We start from the raw sequence: 16,032 nt of genomic DNA, 5'->3' as shown, positions 1-16,032 counted from the left end.
GTCTCCAACTTCAGCGATTTTTGCAATTCGTTCCAGTCACAGGCAGCAGAGAACTGGAATGAAAAACAATAAAGTTGTTACAGACTTTGTCATTGGCAGTGAACAATATAATTCATTTGTTGATGTCACACAACGGAACACGCCTGTGTTGGGCTGGTGTGGGCTAGCCTGTGTTGGACTGGTGTGGGCTAGCCTGTGTTGGGCTGGTGTGGGCTAGCCTGTGTTGGACTGGTGTGGGCTAGCCTGTGTTGGGCTGGTGTGGGCTAGCCTGTGTTAGACTGGTGTGGGCTAGCCTGTGTTGGGCTGGTGTGTGCTAGCCTGTGTTGGGCTGATGTGGACTAGCCTGTTTTGGGCTGGTGTGGGCTAATCCGTGTTGGGCTGGTGTGGGCTTGATGTGGGCTAGTCCGTGCCCACCGAACACCCAGATGGGGCCAATGGAGTCATGTTTGCTGGGATCTGACTGACCTGGTGGTGCTGTGTGCTGTGATTTCAGGCAGACCTGTGATGATTGTGGTGGAGTACATGGAGAATGGATCTCTGGACTCTTTCCTGAGGGTGAGAAGCGAAGAACAATTGTTTTCTTTCTTTTTCTTTATTGTTTATTGATTTTCAATTATAAACAAACAAATAGACATCACAAATGAAAAGCTCTCTCTCTTGTATCCCTCTCTTTATTAGACACATGATGGCCAGTTTACAGTGATCCAGTTGGTGGGCATGCTGCGTGGCATTGCGTCGGGCATGAAGTACCTGTCTGACATGGGCTACGTCCACAGAGACCTGGCCGCCCGCAACATTCTGGTCAACAGCAACCTGGTGTGTAAGGTGTCTGACTTCGGCCTGTCCAGAGTCCTGGAGGACGACCCAGAGGCTGCTTACACCACCACGGTAACTATGATCTCTAACCCCTGACCTCTAACTCCTAACCCTTGATCTCTAACCCCTACACAAACACAAACAAGAGAAACACAAGTCATATGTTGCTACTTTTCCCTGCAAAACCTCCATAAATCCTCTGTTGTTCTTTTTGTCATCTTTCTGGAGTGTATAGGCTGTATGCTTCAAAGAAAACACTTACACAGTGTTTCAGTGGAAAGTTAAAGCGCTTCTCTGACTGCCTGGCCTCCTGGTGACCTCTATTCTCTGGGTTACAGAGTCATGCTGAGGGGAAGTGGTGCTTTCTGGGGTCTGGAAAAGAGAGAGGGGAGAGAAAGAGGGAGAGAACAGAATAGGACATGTTGCTTTTGGGGGCATTCACGGGTCTGTAAACCATTTTCCACTCAGAAGGACTTTGGTTTGGTAGGGCTAGGGGGCAGGGGGTTGGGTTACAGCCAGAATACATGCTACGGATTTGTGCCGACTGGTGATTTTACTCTGCCCTCATTTTAAGAGAGGGGGGGGGGAAGGGAGAGAGAATGAGTAAAAGGGAGAGAGGAGCGAGGTTAGTTCTGCTGTTAAAGCACCTCAGAGCTTTTACTTGTACCTTGACACAAAGTCTCAAACTGTGAAAATGTGTGTGTACATCTTAAGAGACTTCAGAAAAGTGCAATCACACTGTGAGACTGTAGCATATGGTCTATAAATTGCACATATTTCCTCAAGCATGTATTGTTACAAAGCAGATGGAACCTGTGTGTGTGTGTGTGTGTGTGTGTGTGTGTGTGTGTGTGTGTGTGTGTGTGTGTGTGTGTGTGTGTGTGTGTGTGTGTGTGTGTGTGTGTGTGTGTGTGTGTGTGTGTGTGTGTGTGTGTGCGTGCGTGCGTGCGTGTGTGCGTGTGTGTGTGTGTGTGCGTGCGTGTGTGTGTGTGTGTGAGAACAGGGAGGTAAGATCCCTATCAGGTGGACAGCTCCAGAGGCCATCTCCTACAGGAAGTTCTCATCAGCCAGCGATGCCTGGAGCTACGGAATCGTCATGTGGGAAGTGATGTCATACGGGGAGCGGCCTTACTGGGAGATGTCCAATCAGGACGTGAGTTGTGAATGAGGTCTTCACTATAGAGAGCAATAGTAATGGCGTCTTTTTGTAGACACTAACTCCACCATGGTTCTTTTTCCGAAGCCTATGGGGAAATTCATTTTTTTTTTGTAGGGTTTTTGAATAAATGACGCAAATTACATCTGTGGTAAACATAGGCTTAGGAAATCTTATAGGTGTTGTTGTATGATGTGATCTTCATCAGCTAACGTCACTTTTTGTGAATTGTGAAGCATTTATGTAATAAAAACAAGCACATAAAGTACTTAAAGGCTTCATCATTCAGAAAGTTCATGTTAACTGGCTGATATTATCTCATGGAACATAACATATAAGATCTCCAAAGCCTATGTTAACCTCAGACCTTATTTTCTGTGTTTATCCCAAAACCACACTCTTTTCCTATTCATTTCCCCCATAGGAATAGCCGAACGAAATAAAGGTAACTAATTTGCGTGTTTTAGGACTACAAGCTGGCGAGTTCTATGGCGTTAACCTGGGAGTCTTAATGGGGATTGTGAAAGTCCTTTCTTATGAATCTCCATACTGTATGAGTTGAGTTTGAGTTGAGTTCATTTGATTTGTTACAGCGACAGTGCACATTAGTCAACGTTACAGTAAAAGGGACTGTTTTAGCCAGCCGACTAATTTTCTACCACAGTCCCTGGGCAGGTTATTAAAAACAATTTCAATGCAGATCAAAATAGAACAAGCAACACGTAGCATGCAAACAGAGAAACATAGAACAAGCAACATGTAGCATGCAGACAGAGGACATAGAACAAGCAACACGTAGCATGCAAACAGAGAAACATAGAACAAGCAACACGTAGCACGCAAACAGAGAAACATAGAACAAGCAACACGTAGCACGCAAACAGAGAAACATAGAACAAGCAACACGTAGCATGCAAACAGAGAAACATAGAACAAGCAACACGTAGCATGCAAACAGAGAAACATAGAACAAGCAACACGTAGCATGCAAACAGAGAAACATAGAACAAGCAACACGTAGCACACAGACAGAGAAACATAGAACAAGCAACACGTAGCATGCAAACAGAGAAACATAGAACAAGCAACACGTAGCACACAGACAGAGAAACATAGAACAAGCAACACGTAGCACACAGACAGAGAAACATAGAACAAGCAACACATAGCACGCAGACAGACCAACATAGAACAAGCAACACGTAGCACGCAGACAGAGAAACATAGTACAAGCAACACATTACACGCAGACAGACCAACATAGAACAAGCAACACGTAGCACGCAGACAGAGAAACATAGAACAAGCAACACGTAGCACGCAAACAGAGAAACATAGAACAAGCAACACGTAGCACGCAAACAGAGAAACATAGAACAAGCAACACGTAGCATGCAAACAGAGAAACATAGAACAAGCAACACGTAGCATGCAAACAGAGAAACATAGAACAAGCAACACGTAGCATGCAAACAGAGAAACATAGAACAAGCAACACGTAGCACACAGACAGAGAAACATAGAACAAGCAACACGTAGCATGCAAACAGAGAAACATAGAACAAGCAACACGTAGCACACAGACAGAGAAACATAGAACAAGCAACACGTAGCACACAGACAGAGAAACATAGAACAAGCAACACATAGCACGCAGACAGACCAACATAGAACAAGCAACACGTAGCACGCAGACAGAGAAACATAGTACAAGCAACACGTAGCACGCAGACAGAGCAACATAGAACAAGCAACACGTAGCACGCAGACAGAACAACATAGAACAAGCAACACGTAGCACGCAGACAGAGAAAAATATATAACAAGCAACACGTAGCACGCAGACAGATAAACATAGAACAAGCAACATGTAGCACACAGACAGAGAAACATAGAACAAGCAACATGTAGCATGCAGACAGATAAACATAGAACAAGCAACATGTAGCATGCAGACAGAGGACATAGAACAAGCAACATGTAGCACACAGACAGAGAAACATAGAACAAGCAACATGTAGCATGCAGACAGATAAACATAGAACAAGCAACACGTAGCATGCAGACAGAGGACATAGAACAAGCAACATGTAGCACACAGACAGAGAAACATAGAACAAGCAACATGTAGCATGCAGACAGATAAACATAGAACAAGCAACACGTAGCATGCAGACAGATAAACATAGAACAAGCAACACGTAGCATGCAGACAGAGGACATAGAACAAGCAACATGTAGCACACAGACAGATAAACATAGAACAAGCAACATGTAGCATGCAGACAGATAAACATAGAACAAGCAACACGTAGCATGCAGACAGAGACAATAGAACAAGCAACATGTAGCATGCAGACTGAGAAACATAGAACAAGCAACACGTAGCACACAGACAGAGCAACATAGAACAAGCAACACTTAGCACACAGACAAAGCAACATATAACAAGCAACACGTAGCACGCAGACAGAAAAACATAACAAGCAACACGTAGCACGCAGACAGAGAAACATATAACAAGCAACACGTAGCACGCAGACAGAGAAACATTTAACAAGCAACACGTAGCATGCAGACAGAGATCATAGAGCAAGCAACACGTAGCATGCAGACAGAGAAACATCCATCCTCAATGTGTTTTTAACATCTATATTCGATAATATATCCGTCGAGGCAATTGGTTTCTCATAAGAAGCGATTGGAAAAATGGCTACCTCAGTATTTTACGCGAGATTTTCTGCGGGAGACACCATGTGACCACATGCTATATATGGTCCCTTACAGCCATTCTTCAATGGAAATGCCTAAAAAGACGTCACAATGCTGTAGACACCTTGGGGAATACGTGGAAACGTAAGCTCATTCGTAGCTCATTCACAGCCATATAAGGAGTCATTAGCATGAGTTCGGTTTCAAAAAATGCGGCACTTCCTGGTTGGATTTTTATCTGGGTGTCGCCTGTAATATCAGTTCTGTGGCACTCACAGACAATATCTTTGCAGTTTTGGAAATGTCAGAGTGTCTTCTTTCCAAAGCTATCAATTATATGCATAGTCGAGCATCTTTTCGTGACAAAATATCTTGTTTAAAACGGGAACGTTTTTCATCCAAAAATTAAAATAGCACCCCCTAAATCCAAGAGGTTAAAAGAGAGGTTGGAATCAAGTAAGATGCCAAGGTACATGAAATCGGATACCAACTTGAGCTCATTAAAGCTCATTAATCACTCTGATACACTGGGTTCTGCCTTCAAGGTATGATTTCATCCATCTCAAGGCATCAGGGGAAAAGTTGAACTTGGACAGTTTTGTGATGAGAACCTCATGGTTAACAGTATCAAAAGCTTTCCTCAGGTCTAGAAATACAGCCCCAACAACTCCACCGTTGTCCATCTTGGACTTCCCATTTTCCAGAAGAAAGCAGTTGGCCGTTTCTGTGGAGTGTTTTGCTCTGAAGCTTTGAGATTGCAGTGTAGACGGAGAGACAGAAAGACAGACATACTGAGGGAGATGTGAAGGGAGAGAGAGAGCCACTGGCCAACGAAGGGGTTTAAAAGTTGTGGATTCAGACCCTGTCTGAGTGACCTCACGGTCTCCGGTCAATTGTAGGATAGATGGAGGGGATTCGTCCCGTCTCCCTGTGGAGTGTGAAAGCTCCTTGGTAATCCCTATCAGCACCTCACATGGCATACACACACAGCCCCTAGCTTCATGGGGATTTGTGATGCTGGGGAATTGCTTAGAAGTGCTTTCCAAGACAAACGCCACCGCCAATCCTTGACTTCTGCTGTCTCTGCCTCCTCACCCCTTCCTCACTCCCTCCTCACCCCTCAGCCCCATCCTGCCTCACCCGTCAGGGCTCAGAGAAGACATCAAGGCTACAGGCTAGCTGTAGTGGCTGTTATATTCACACAGTCCCTCTAACACACCCTAGAGACATGCTTACTGTAGCTCAGATAATACTGGTGTTGTAGAGACATAATGGCTGGATGACATGAAGCGAAGAGTGTGTGTAATGACTCTCTCCCTTCATCCACCCCTAGGTGATCCTGTCCATAGAGGAGGGCTACCGTCTCCCTGCTCCTATGGGCTGCCCCGTGGTTCTACACCAGCTGATGCTACACTGCTGGCAGAAGGAGAGGAGCCAGAGGCCCAAGTTCACTGATGTGGTCTCCTTCCTGGATAAGCTGATCAGGAACCCCAGCAGCCTGCTGGCCCTGGTGGAAGATATACAGGGGTACAATTACATTCATTTCATTTAACAGACGCTCTTATCCAGAGCTACTGATGCACTAATTTCACTTGCAAGTGAACGTTTTTAGTTCTTATTATATTCTATTTTGTTTGATCCATCTATCAGTCTAGCAGAGTCCCCAGGAGAGGTGGTGGACTACCCCATGTTCATCTCCATCGGGGATTGGCTGGATTCCATCAAGATGAGCCAATACAAGAGCAGCTTTGTGGCAGCAGGATTCAGCACACTGGACTCTGTGGCCCAGATGAGCATTGAGTGAGTGGAGGACTATTCACTATCTTAAACATTACTCTGATGTTACTCTAACTTCAACTAAACATTACCCTAATGTTACTCTAACTTCAACTAAACATTACCCTGATGTTACTCTAACTTCAACTAAACATTACCCTAATGTTACTCTAACTTCAACTAAACATTACCCTAATGTTACTCTAACTTCAACTAAACATTACCCTAATGTTACTCTAACTTCAACTAAACATTACCCTAATGTTACTCTAACTTCAACTAAACATCACCCTAATGTTACTCTAACTTCAACTAAACATTACCCTAATGTTACTCTAACTTCAACTAAACATTACTCTGTTACTCTAACTTCAACTAAACATTACCCTGGTGTTACTCTAACTTCAACTAAACATTACCCTAATGTTACTCTAACTTCAACTAAACATTACCCTAATGTTACTCTAACTTCAACTAAACATTACCCTAATGTGACTCTAACTTCAACTAAACATTACCCTAATGTTACTCTAACTTCAACTGAAAATTACCCTAATGTTACTCTAACTTCAACTAAACATGACCCTAATGTTACTCTAACTTCAACTAAACATTACCCTAATGTTACTCTAACTTCAACTAAACATTACCCTAATGTTACTCTAACTTCAACTAAACATTACCCTAATGTTACTCTAACTTCAACTAAACATTACCCTAATGTTACTCTAACATCAACTAAACATTACCCTAATGTTACTCTAACTTCAACTAAACATGACCCTAATGTTACTCTAACTTCAACTGAACATTACCCTAATGTTACTCTAACTTCAACTAAACATTACCCTAATGTTACTCTAACTTCAACTAAACATTACCCTAATGTTACTCTAAATTCAACTAAACATTGCCCTAATGTTACTCTAACTTCAACTAAACATCACCCTAATGTTACTCTAACTTCAACTAAACATTACCCTAATGTTACTCTAACTTCAACTAAACATTACCCTAATGTTACTCTAACTTCAACTAAACATTACCCTAATGTTACTCTAACTTCAACTAAACATTACCCTAATGTTACTCTAACTTCAACTAAACATTACCCTAATGTTACTCTAACTTCAACTAAACATTACCCTAATGTTACTCTAACTACAACTAAACATTACCCTAATGTTACTCTAACTTCAACTAAACATTACCCTAATGTTACTCTAACTTCAACTAAACATTACCCTAATGTTACTCTAACTTCAACTAAACATTACCCTGATGTTACTCTAACTTCAACTAAACATTACCCTAATGTTACTCTAACTTCAACTAAACATTACCCTAATGTTACTCTAACTTCAACTAAACATTACCCTAATGTTACTCTAACATCAACTAAACATTACCCTAATGTTACTCTAACTTCAACTAAACATTACCCTAATGTTACTCTAACTTCAACTAAACATTACCCTAATGTTACTCTAACTTCAACTAAACATTACCCTAATGTTACTCTAAATTCAACTAAACATTGCCCTAATGTTACTCTAACTTCAACTAAACATTGCCCTAATGTTACTCTAACTTCAACTAAACATTACCCTAATGTTACTCTAACTTCAACTAAACATTACCCTAATGTTACTCTAACTTCAACTAAACATTACCCTAATGTTACTCTAACTTCAACTAAACATTACCCTAATGTTACTCTAACTTCAACTAAACATTACCCTAATGTTACTCTAACTTCAACTAAACATTACCCTAATGTTACTCTAACTTCAACTAAGCATTACCCTGATGTTACTCTAACTTCAACTAAACATTACCCTAATGTTACTCTAACTTCAACTAAACATTACCCTAATGTTACTCTAACTTCAACTAAACATTACCCTAATGTTACTCTAACTTCAACTGAACATTACCCTAATGTTACTCTAACTTCAACTAAACATTACCCTAATGTTACTCTAACTTCAACTAAACATTACCCTAATGTTACTCTAACTTCAACTAAACATTACTCTGGAACTGCCTCCCAATGTTATCCTTCCTTATCCTTAAGTGAACCCAACAATTTCCCTTAACCGATTTTGTGTGTGTGTGTGTGTGTGTGTGTGTGTGTGTGTGTGTGTGTGTGTGTGTGTGTGTGTGTGTGTGTGTGTGTGTGTGTGTGTGTGTGTGTGTGTGTGTGTGTGTGTGTCTGTCGTGTGTATGTGTGTGTGTGTGTGTGTGTGTGTCTTCTCTCTCCCCCTAGAGACGTGCGGAGGACCGGGGTGGTGTTGATTGGCCACCAGAGGAGGATCGTCAGCAGCATACAGACCCTCCGACTGCAGCTACTACACCAACAGGAGAAGGGCTTCCATGTATGAGACCTTAGAACAGACAGACGGACAGACAGCCACAGCCTGTGCCTCAGTCTTCACCCCTCAGACAGACAGACAGACAGACAGACCGTCTCAGCCTGGAGGCCTCTCTCAGACAGACTACCACACATTTGGACCTCAATGCAGAACCTCAATAAAGCCAGACTGTTTTGTACACCTGAACCTGCTTCAGCCAGAGACAGAACAGCAGAGACAGGACTCTGAGAGACACACTGCCCCTGGCTCCCCCTGGGGAATGTATGCCTTGTTGCAGCATCACTACTTATTATACAGTAGAACTGTAGACTGGGGAGTGTATGCCTTGTTGCAGCATCACTACTTATTATACAGTAGTGCTGTAGACTTGGGAATGTACATTTTCTCTCCATGTTTTTGTGACCATGATGTAGCTGCTAACAGATGAGCAATCAAAAGGATTGTCCTTAAATAATATGATGTGAATTATTTTGGAGTTTGATAAGTAAGCGTCATCATAAGGTATTCTTGTTACATTATTTAACCTCTCCAGAGTATCTGGGTATGCTAATACTTGAAGAAAACGAAGAGACAGTTTTTGAAGTGCAGAGGATTTCTGAATGTTTTAAGTGTATAGACAATTTATCGATTATAATCCTAAAGTAATATTTATATATGTGCAGTCCTGTATGTGAGCGCCCTAGTAAATCTGGATGTTATCTCTTTATTTACCATTTATCCAAATCAGCAATATATGCAGTCGTCTCAGTAACTAAGATAAGAGATAAATAAATAAATGATACTCTCTTATGGACCTACAGACATTGAGAGCAGATTGTCAGCAAACCTCAACAGACTGTGTAACATGTTAACATGCCAACTACACAGGGCGGTCTGGCAATACTAAAGACTTATGGAAGTTGTTGGAAAACAATGTACAGTATGTAGTATGAGGGGGACTCAAGGCTGTTGGGCATACAGTAGTTGGTTTCATTATGTGTTTTTTGTGGTCAAGACTCACGTGTATTCCAAGATAGAGAGAGACAGAGGTATATTCTGCAGGTTGACAGACACATAGAGACAGCAACACCAGAGTAATATCTCTTTGTCTCTAGAAGGCCCTCAACAGCATTATAATAACCCATGAGCCTCTCCAGATCCACACTAACGCAGGTGGTTCGGTGAACCACAAAAAACACATGCCTGAAACTTGAAGACTTGCGTTAGCTAATGCTTCGGCTTTAACTTGGCAGGCTAACATAGTCTTGTGGAGCACAGACGACCCAGGTTCAAACCCAGTCGGTCACACACACCTACAATATGTTCTGGATGTTCAGTATGTTCTGGAGCAGGAGTGTACCTGAGGAGCCTGTACGGCAGTGGAGGCTGGTGGGAGGAGCTATAGGAGGACGGGCTCACTGGAATGGAATCAATGGAGCGGTATAAAACATACTTGGAACCACATTTTACTCCATTCCAACCATTACAATGAGCCAGTCCTCCTATAACTCCTCCAACCAGCCTTCACTGCTGTACAGAGTAGGAGGAATTTGCCCCCAGACACTGATCTAACATCAGTTGAATATTTTACCCCCTAATGGTTGAGGTAATAATTGAGGTACGCTAAGCTGATCCTAGATCTGTGGATCAGGAACAACTTCTAAATGGAGCTCACCTGTCCAGCAGCTGTTCACAGACAGAGCGTTCAGGTGTCCCTCAGAGGGGAGGACACACACACAAACACACACACTTCCCTCCTCCTGGAAGGAGAGATTAGATCAGGCTGTTTAGCATGTCTTACTGCTGAGCAACGGGAGAATGCTCTTTTGTACAAAGTACAAGTATACTTATAATTCTTGTATTTTATTTTTCTATCATTTCCAGAGAGACGTGGTAGATCTTGCACACTGTAAGACGCAGTTTAAAGGGGATATTTATTTGCAAATAAAGAACAGTTCTGGTGGTTAGAAGTAGTCTTTTTATGACTGACTGTTTCATTGCATGTAAAGTGTGTTCTGATGCATTGTTTAATGGAGCTGTTCTATTAGATGATGCCTCCCCCGGTACTGTTCCATCAAACTATGACTCCCCATGAGAAGAGTATCTGGTTGAACATGGCTGGAAGTCTTGTGTCTGCCAGTGGCACAAGGTACTTTTTTTGCCCTCAAAGCAGCCTGTGAGGCAGCCCTTGTTTAAGCAACTACTCCCATTCTTCCACATCAGCCAATCAAATTCAAATACAGTAGCAAACGTGCAAGCCCGCTCCAGCAATAATAACCATTTTCCACAGTGACATTCACAGCTAGCACATAAAAAAGGTAAGCACATGGCATCCAAAAACACTGAAATGGCTAGACTATTTCCTAATGATACAGGCTGACATATACTGTAGATTTGCTAAACTGCTTTGCTGGTTAGTTACCTTTTTAAAGGAGCTAAATTAACTTGCTGGCTATTTAGCTAATGTTTTAAATCTAACTACCTAATGCAGCAAGTACAGCTGCTACTTTCACTAACTGCTTAGCTAGCTATTTTCTCCAGACCAATGGGCTAATATAGCAAGCTGCATATTCATCTAACTAACACAATCGCAGGCTGGTAAGGATGAATAGATTCCTCCCAGGCTGGTGTATAATAAAGGTTCCTCTCAGGCTGGTGTATAATAAAGGTTCCTCTCAGGCTGGTGTATAATAAAGGTTCCTCTCAGGCTGGTGTATAATAAAGGTTCCTCCCAGGCTGGTGTAGAATAAAGGTTCCTCCCAGGCTGGTGTATAATAAAGGTTCCTCTCAGGCTGGTGTATAATAAAGGTTCCTCCCAGGCTGGTGTATAATAAAGGTTCCTCTCAGGCTGGTGTATAATAAAGGTTCCTCTCAGGCTGGTGTATAATAAAGGTTCCTCTCAGGCTGGTGTAGAATAAAGGTTCCTCCCAGGCTGGTGTATAATAAAGGTTCCTCCCAGGCTGGTGTATAATAAAGGTTCCTCTCAGGCTGGTGTATAATAAAGGTTCCTCTCAGGCTGGTGTATAATAAAGGTTCCTCCCAGGCTGGTGTATAATAAAGGTTCCTCTCAGGCTGGTGTATAATAAAGGTTCCTCTCAGGCTGGTGTATAATAAAGGTTCCTCCCAGTGTGGTGTAGAATAAAGGTTCCTCTCAGGCTGGTGTATAATAAAGGTTCCTCTCAGGCTGGTGTATAATAAAGGTTCCTCTCAGGCTGGTGTATAATAAAGGTTCCTCTCAGGCTGGTGTATAATAAAGGTTCCTCTCAGGCTGGTGTATAATAAAGGTTCCTCCCAGGCTGGTGTATAATAAAGGTTCCTCCCAGGCTGGTGTATAATAAAGGTTCCTCTCAGGCTGGTGTATAATAAAGGTTCCTCCCAGGCTGGTGTAGAATAAAGGTTCCTCCCAGGCTGGTGTAGAATAAAGATTCCTCCCAGGCTGGTGTATAATAAAGGTTCCTCTCAGGCTGGTGTATAATAAAGGTTCCTCCCAGGCTGGTGTATAATAAAGGTTCCTCCCAGGCTGGTGTAGAATAAAGGTTCCTCTCAGGCTGGTGTATAATAAAGGTTCCTCCCAGGCTGGTGTAGAATAAAGGTTCCTCCCAGGCTGGTGTAGAATAAAGATTCCTCCCAGGCTGGTGTATAATAAAGGTTCCTCTCAGGCTGGTGTATAATAAAGGTTCCTCCCAGGCTGGTGTATAATAAAGGTTCCTCCCAGGCTGGTGTAGAATAAAGGTTCCTCTCAGGCTGGTGTATAATAAAGGTTCCTCCCAGGCTGGTGTATAATAAAGGTTCCTCCCAGGCTGGTGTATAATAAAGGTTCCTCTCAGGCTGGTGTATAATAAAGGTTCCTCCCAGTGTGGTGTATAATAAAGGTTCCTTCCAGGCTGGTAAGGATAAATAGGTGCCTCCTAGGCTGGTAAGGATAAATAGGTGCCTTGCAGGCTGATAAGGATAACTAGTTGCCTCCCAGGCTGGTGTATAATAAAGGTTCCTCCCAGGCTGGTGTATAATAAAGGTTCCTTTCAGGCTGGTGTATAATAAAGGTTCCTCCCAGGCTGGTGTATAATAAAGGTTCCTCTCAGGCTGGTGTATAATAAAGGTTCCTCCCAGGCTGGTGTATAATAAAGGTTCCTCCCAGGCTGGTGTATAATAAAGGTTCCTCCCAGGCTGGTGTATAATAAAGGTTCCTCTCAGGCTGGTGTATAATAAAGGTTCCTCCCAGGCTGGTGTATAATAAAGGTTCCTCCCAGGCTGGTGTATAATAAAGGTTCCTCCCAGGCTGGTGTAGAATAAAGGTTCCTCCCAGTGTGGTGTATAATAAAGGTTCCTCCCAGTGTGGTGTATAATAAAGGTTCCTCCCAGTGTGGTGTATAATAAAGGTTCCTCCCAGTGTGGTGTATAATAAAGGTTCCTCCCAGTGTGGTGTAGAATAAAGGTTCCTCTCAGGCTGGTGTATAATAAAGGTTCCTCCCAGGCTGGTGTATAATAATGGTTCCTCTCAGCTTGTGTATAATAAAGGTTCCTCTCAGGCTGGTGTATAATAAAGGTTCCTCTCAGGCTGGTGTATAATAAAGGTTCCTCGCAGGCTGGTGTATAATAAAGGTTCCTCTCAGGCTGGTGTATAATAAAGGTTCCTCTCAGGCTGGTGTATAATAAAGGTTCCTCTCAGGCTGGTGTATAATAAAGGTTCCTCCCAGGCTGGTGTAGAATAAAGGTTCCTCCCAGGCTGGTGTATAATAAAGGTTCCTCCCAGGCTGGTGTATAATAAAGGTTCCTCTCAGGCTGGTGTATAATAAAGGTTCCTCTCAGGCTGGTGTATAATAAAGGTTCCTCTCAGGCTGGTGTATAATAAAGGTTCCTCCCAGGCTGGTGTATAATAAAGGTTCCTCCCAGGCTGGTGTATAATAAAGGTTCCTCCCAGGCTGGTGTATAATAAAGGTTCCTCCCAGGCTGGTGTATAATAAAGGTTCCTCTCAGGCTGGTGTATAATAAAGGTTCCTCCCAGTGTGGTGTAGAATAAAGGTTCCTCCCAGTGTGGTGTATAATAAAGGTTCCTCCCAGTGTGGTGTATATTAAAGGTTCCTCCCAGTGTGGTGTAGAATAAAGGTTCCTCTCAGGCTGGTGTATAATAAAGGTTCCTCCCAGTGTGGTGTATAATAAAGGTTCCTCCCAGTGTGGTGTATAATAAAGGTTCCTCCCAGTGTGGTGTAGAATAAAGGTTCCTCTCAGGCTGGTGTATAATAAAGGTTCCTCCCAGTGTGGTGTAGAATAAAGGTTCCTCCCAGGCTGGTGTATAATAAAGGTTCCTCTCAGGCTGGTGTATAATAAAGGTTCCTCTCAGGCTGGTGTATAATAAAGGTTCCTCCCAGGCTGGTGTATAATAAAGGTTCCTCTCAGGCTGGTGTATAATAAAGGTTCCTCCCAGGCTGGTGTATAATAAAGGTTCCTCTCAGGCTGGTGTATAATAAAGGTTCCTCCCAGGCTGGTGTATAATAAAGGTTCCTCCCAGGCTGGTGTATAATAAAGGTTCCTCCCAGGCTGGTGTATAATAAAGGTTCCTCTCAGGCTGGTGTATAATAAAGGTTCCTCCCAGGCTGGTGTATATTAAAGGTTCCTCTCAGGCTGGTGTATAATAAAGGTTCCTCCCAGGCTGGTGTATAATAAAGGTTCCTCCCAGGCTGGTGTATAATAAAGGTTCCTCCCAGGCTGGTGTATAATAAAGGTTCCTCTCATGCTGGTGTATAATAAAGGTTCCTCCCAGGCTGGTGTATAATAAAGGTTCCCCCCAGGCTGGTGTATAATAAAGGTTCCTCTCAGGCTGGTGTATAATAAAGGTTCCTCCCAGTGTGGTGTATAATAAAGGTTCCTTCCAGGCTGGTTAAGGATAAATAGGTGCCTCCTAGGCTGGTAAGGATAAATAGGTGCCTTGCAGGCTGATAAGGATAACTAGTTGCCTCCCAGGCTGGTGTATAATAAAGGTTCCTTCCAGGCTGGTAAGGATAAATAGGTGCCTCCTAGGCTGGTAAGGATAAATAGGTGCCTTGCAGGCTGATAAGGATAACTAGTTGCCTCCCAGGCTGGTGTATAATAAAGGTTCCTCCCAGGCTGGTGTATAATAAAGGTTCCTTTCAGGCTGGTGTATAATAAAGGTTCCTCCCAGGCTGGTGTATAATAAAGGTTCCTCCCAGGCTGGTGTATAATAAAGGTTCCTCTCAGGCTGGTGTTTAATAAAGGTTCCTCCCAGGCTGGTGTATAATAAAGGTTCCTCCCAGGCTGGTGTATAATAAAGGTTCCTCCCAGGCTGGTGTAGAATAAAGGTTCCTCCCAGGCTGGTGTATAATAAAGGTTCCTCCCAGGCTGGTGTATAATAAAGGTTCCTCTCAGGCTGGTGTATAATAAAGGTTCCTCTCAGGCTGGTGTATAATAAAGGTTCCTCCCAGGCTGGTGTATAATAAAGGTTCCTCCCAGGCTGGTGTATAATAAAGGTTCCTCTCAGGCTGGTGTATAATAAAGGTTCCTCCCAGGCTGGTGTATAATAAAGGTTCCTCCCAGGCTGGTGTATAATAAAGGTTCCTCCCAGGCTGGTGTATAATAAAGGTTCCTCCCAGGCTGGTGTATAATAAAGGTTCCTCTCAGGCTGGTGTATAATAAAGGTTCCTCTCAGGCTGGTGTATAATAAAGGTTCCTCCCAGGCTGGTGTATAATAAAGGTTCCTCCCAGTGTGGTGTATAATAAAGGTTCCTCTCAGGCTGGTGTATAATAAAGGTTCCTCTCAGGCTGGTGTATAATAAAGGTTCCTCCCAGGCTGGTGTATAATAAAGGTTCCTCTCAGGCTGGTGTATAATAAAGGTTCCTCCCAGGCTGGTGTATAATAAAGGTTCCTCCCAGGCTGGTGTATAATAGAGGTTCCTCCCAGGCTGGTGTATAATAAAGGTTCCTCCCAGGCTGGTGTATAATAAAGGTTCCTCTCAGGCTGGTGTATAATAAAGGTTCCTCCCAGGCTGGTGTATAATAAAGGTTCCTCTTAGGCTGGTGTATAATAAAGGTTCCTCCCAGGCTGGTGTATAATAAAGCTTCCTCTCAGGCTGGTGTATAATAAAGGTTCCTCCCAGGCTGGTGTATAATAAAGGTTCCTCCCAGGCTGGTGTATAATAAAGGTTCCTCTCAGGCTGGTGTATAATAAAGGTTCCTCTCAGGCTGGTGTATAATAAAGGTTCC

The 16,032-nt window shown here is 43.0% G+C and overlaps 1 protein-coding gene across 1 annotated transcript in view; it reads left to right on the top strand.

Annotated features, from left to right (window-relative positions):
• LOC109904675 (ephrin type-A receptor 6-like) overlaps positions 1-10,779 on the top strand; it is a 247,547-nt gene extending 236,768 nt beyond the window's left edge. The window contains exons 13-18 of the mRNA XM_031798682.1: positions 494-555; positions 679-888; positions 1,820-1,969; positions 6,018-6,211; positions 6,335-6,484; positions 8,730-10,779. Of these exons, the coding sequence (XP_031654542.1) occupies positions 494-555; positions 679-888; positions 1,820-1,969; positions 6,018-6,211; positions 6,335-6,484; positions 8,730-8,844 (881 nt within the window). The 3' untranslated portion in view covers positions 8,845-10,779. The remainder of the gene's footprint in view (positions 1-493; positions 556-678; positions 889-1,819; positions 1,970-6,017; positions 6,212-6,334; positions 6,485-8,729) is intronic.
• The last annotated feature ends 5,253 nt before the right edge of the window (positions 10,780-16,032 follow it).

Source organism: Oncorhynchus kisutch, linkage group LG2 (genome assembly GCF_002021735.2).
Source record: "Oncorhynchus kisutch isolate 150728-3 linkage group LG2, Okis_V2, whole genome shotgun sequence".
NCBI lineage: Eukaryota > Metazoa > Chordata > Actinopteri > Salmoniformes > Salmonidae > Oncorhynchus > Oncorhynchus kisutch.
Note: the sequence above shows the minus strand (reverse complement) of the source record. Positions and strands in the feature narration are given on the sequence as shown.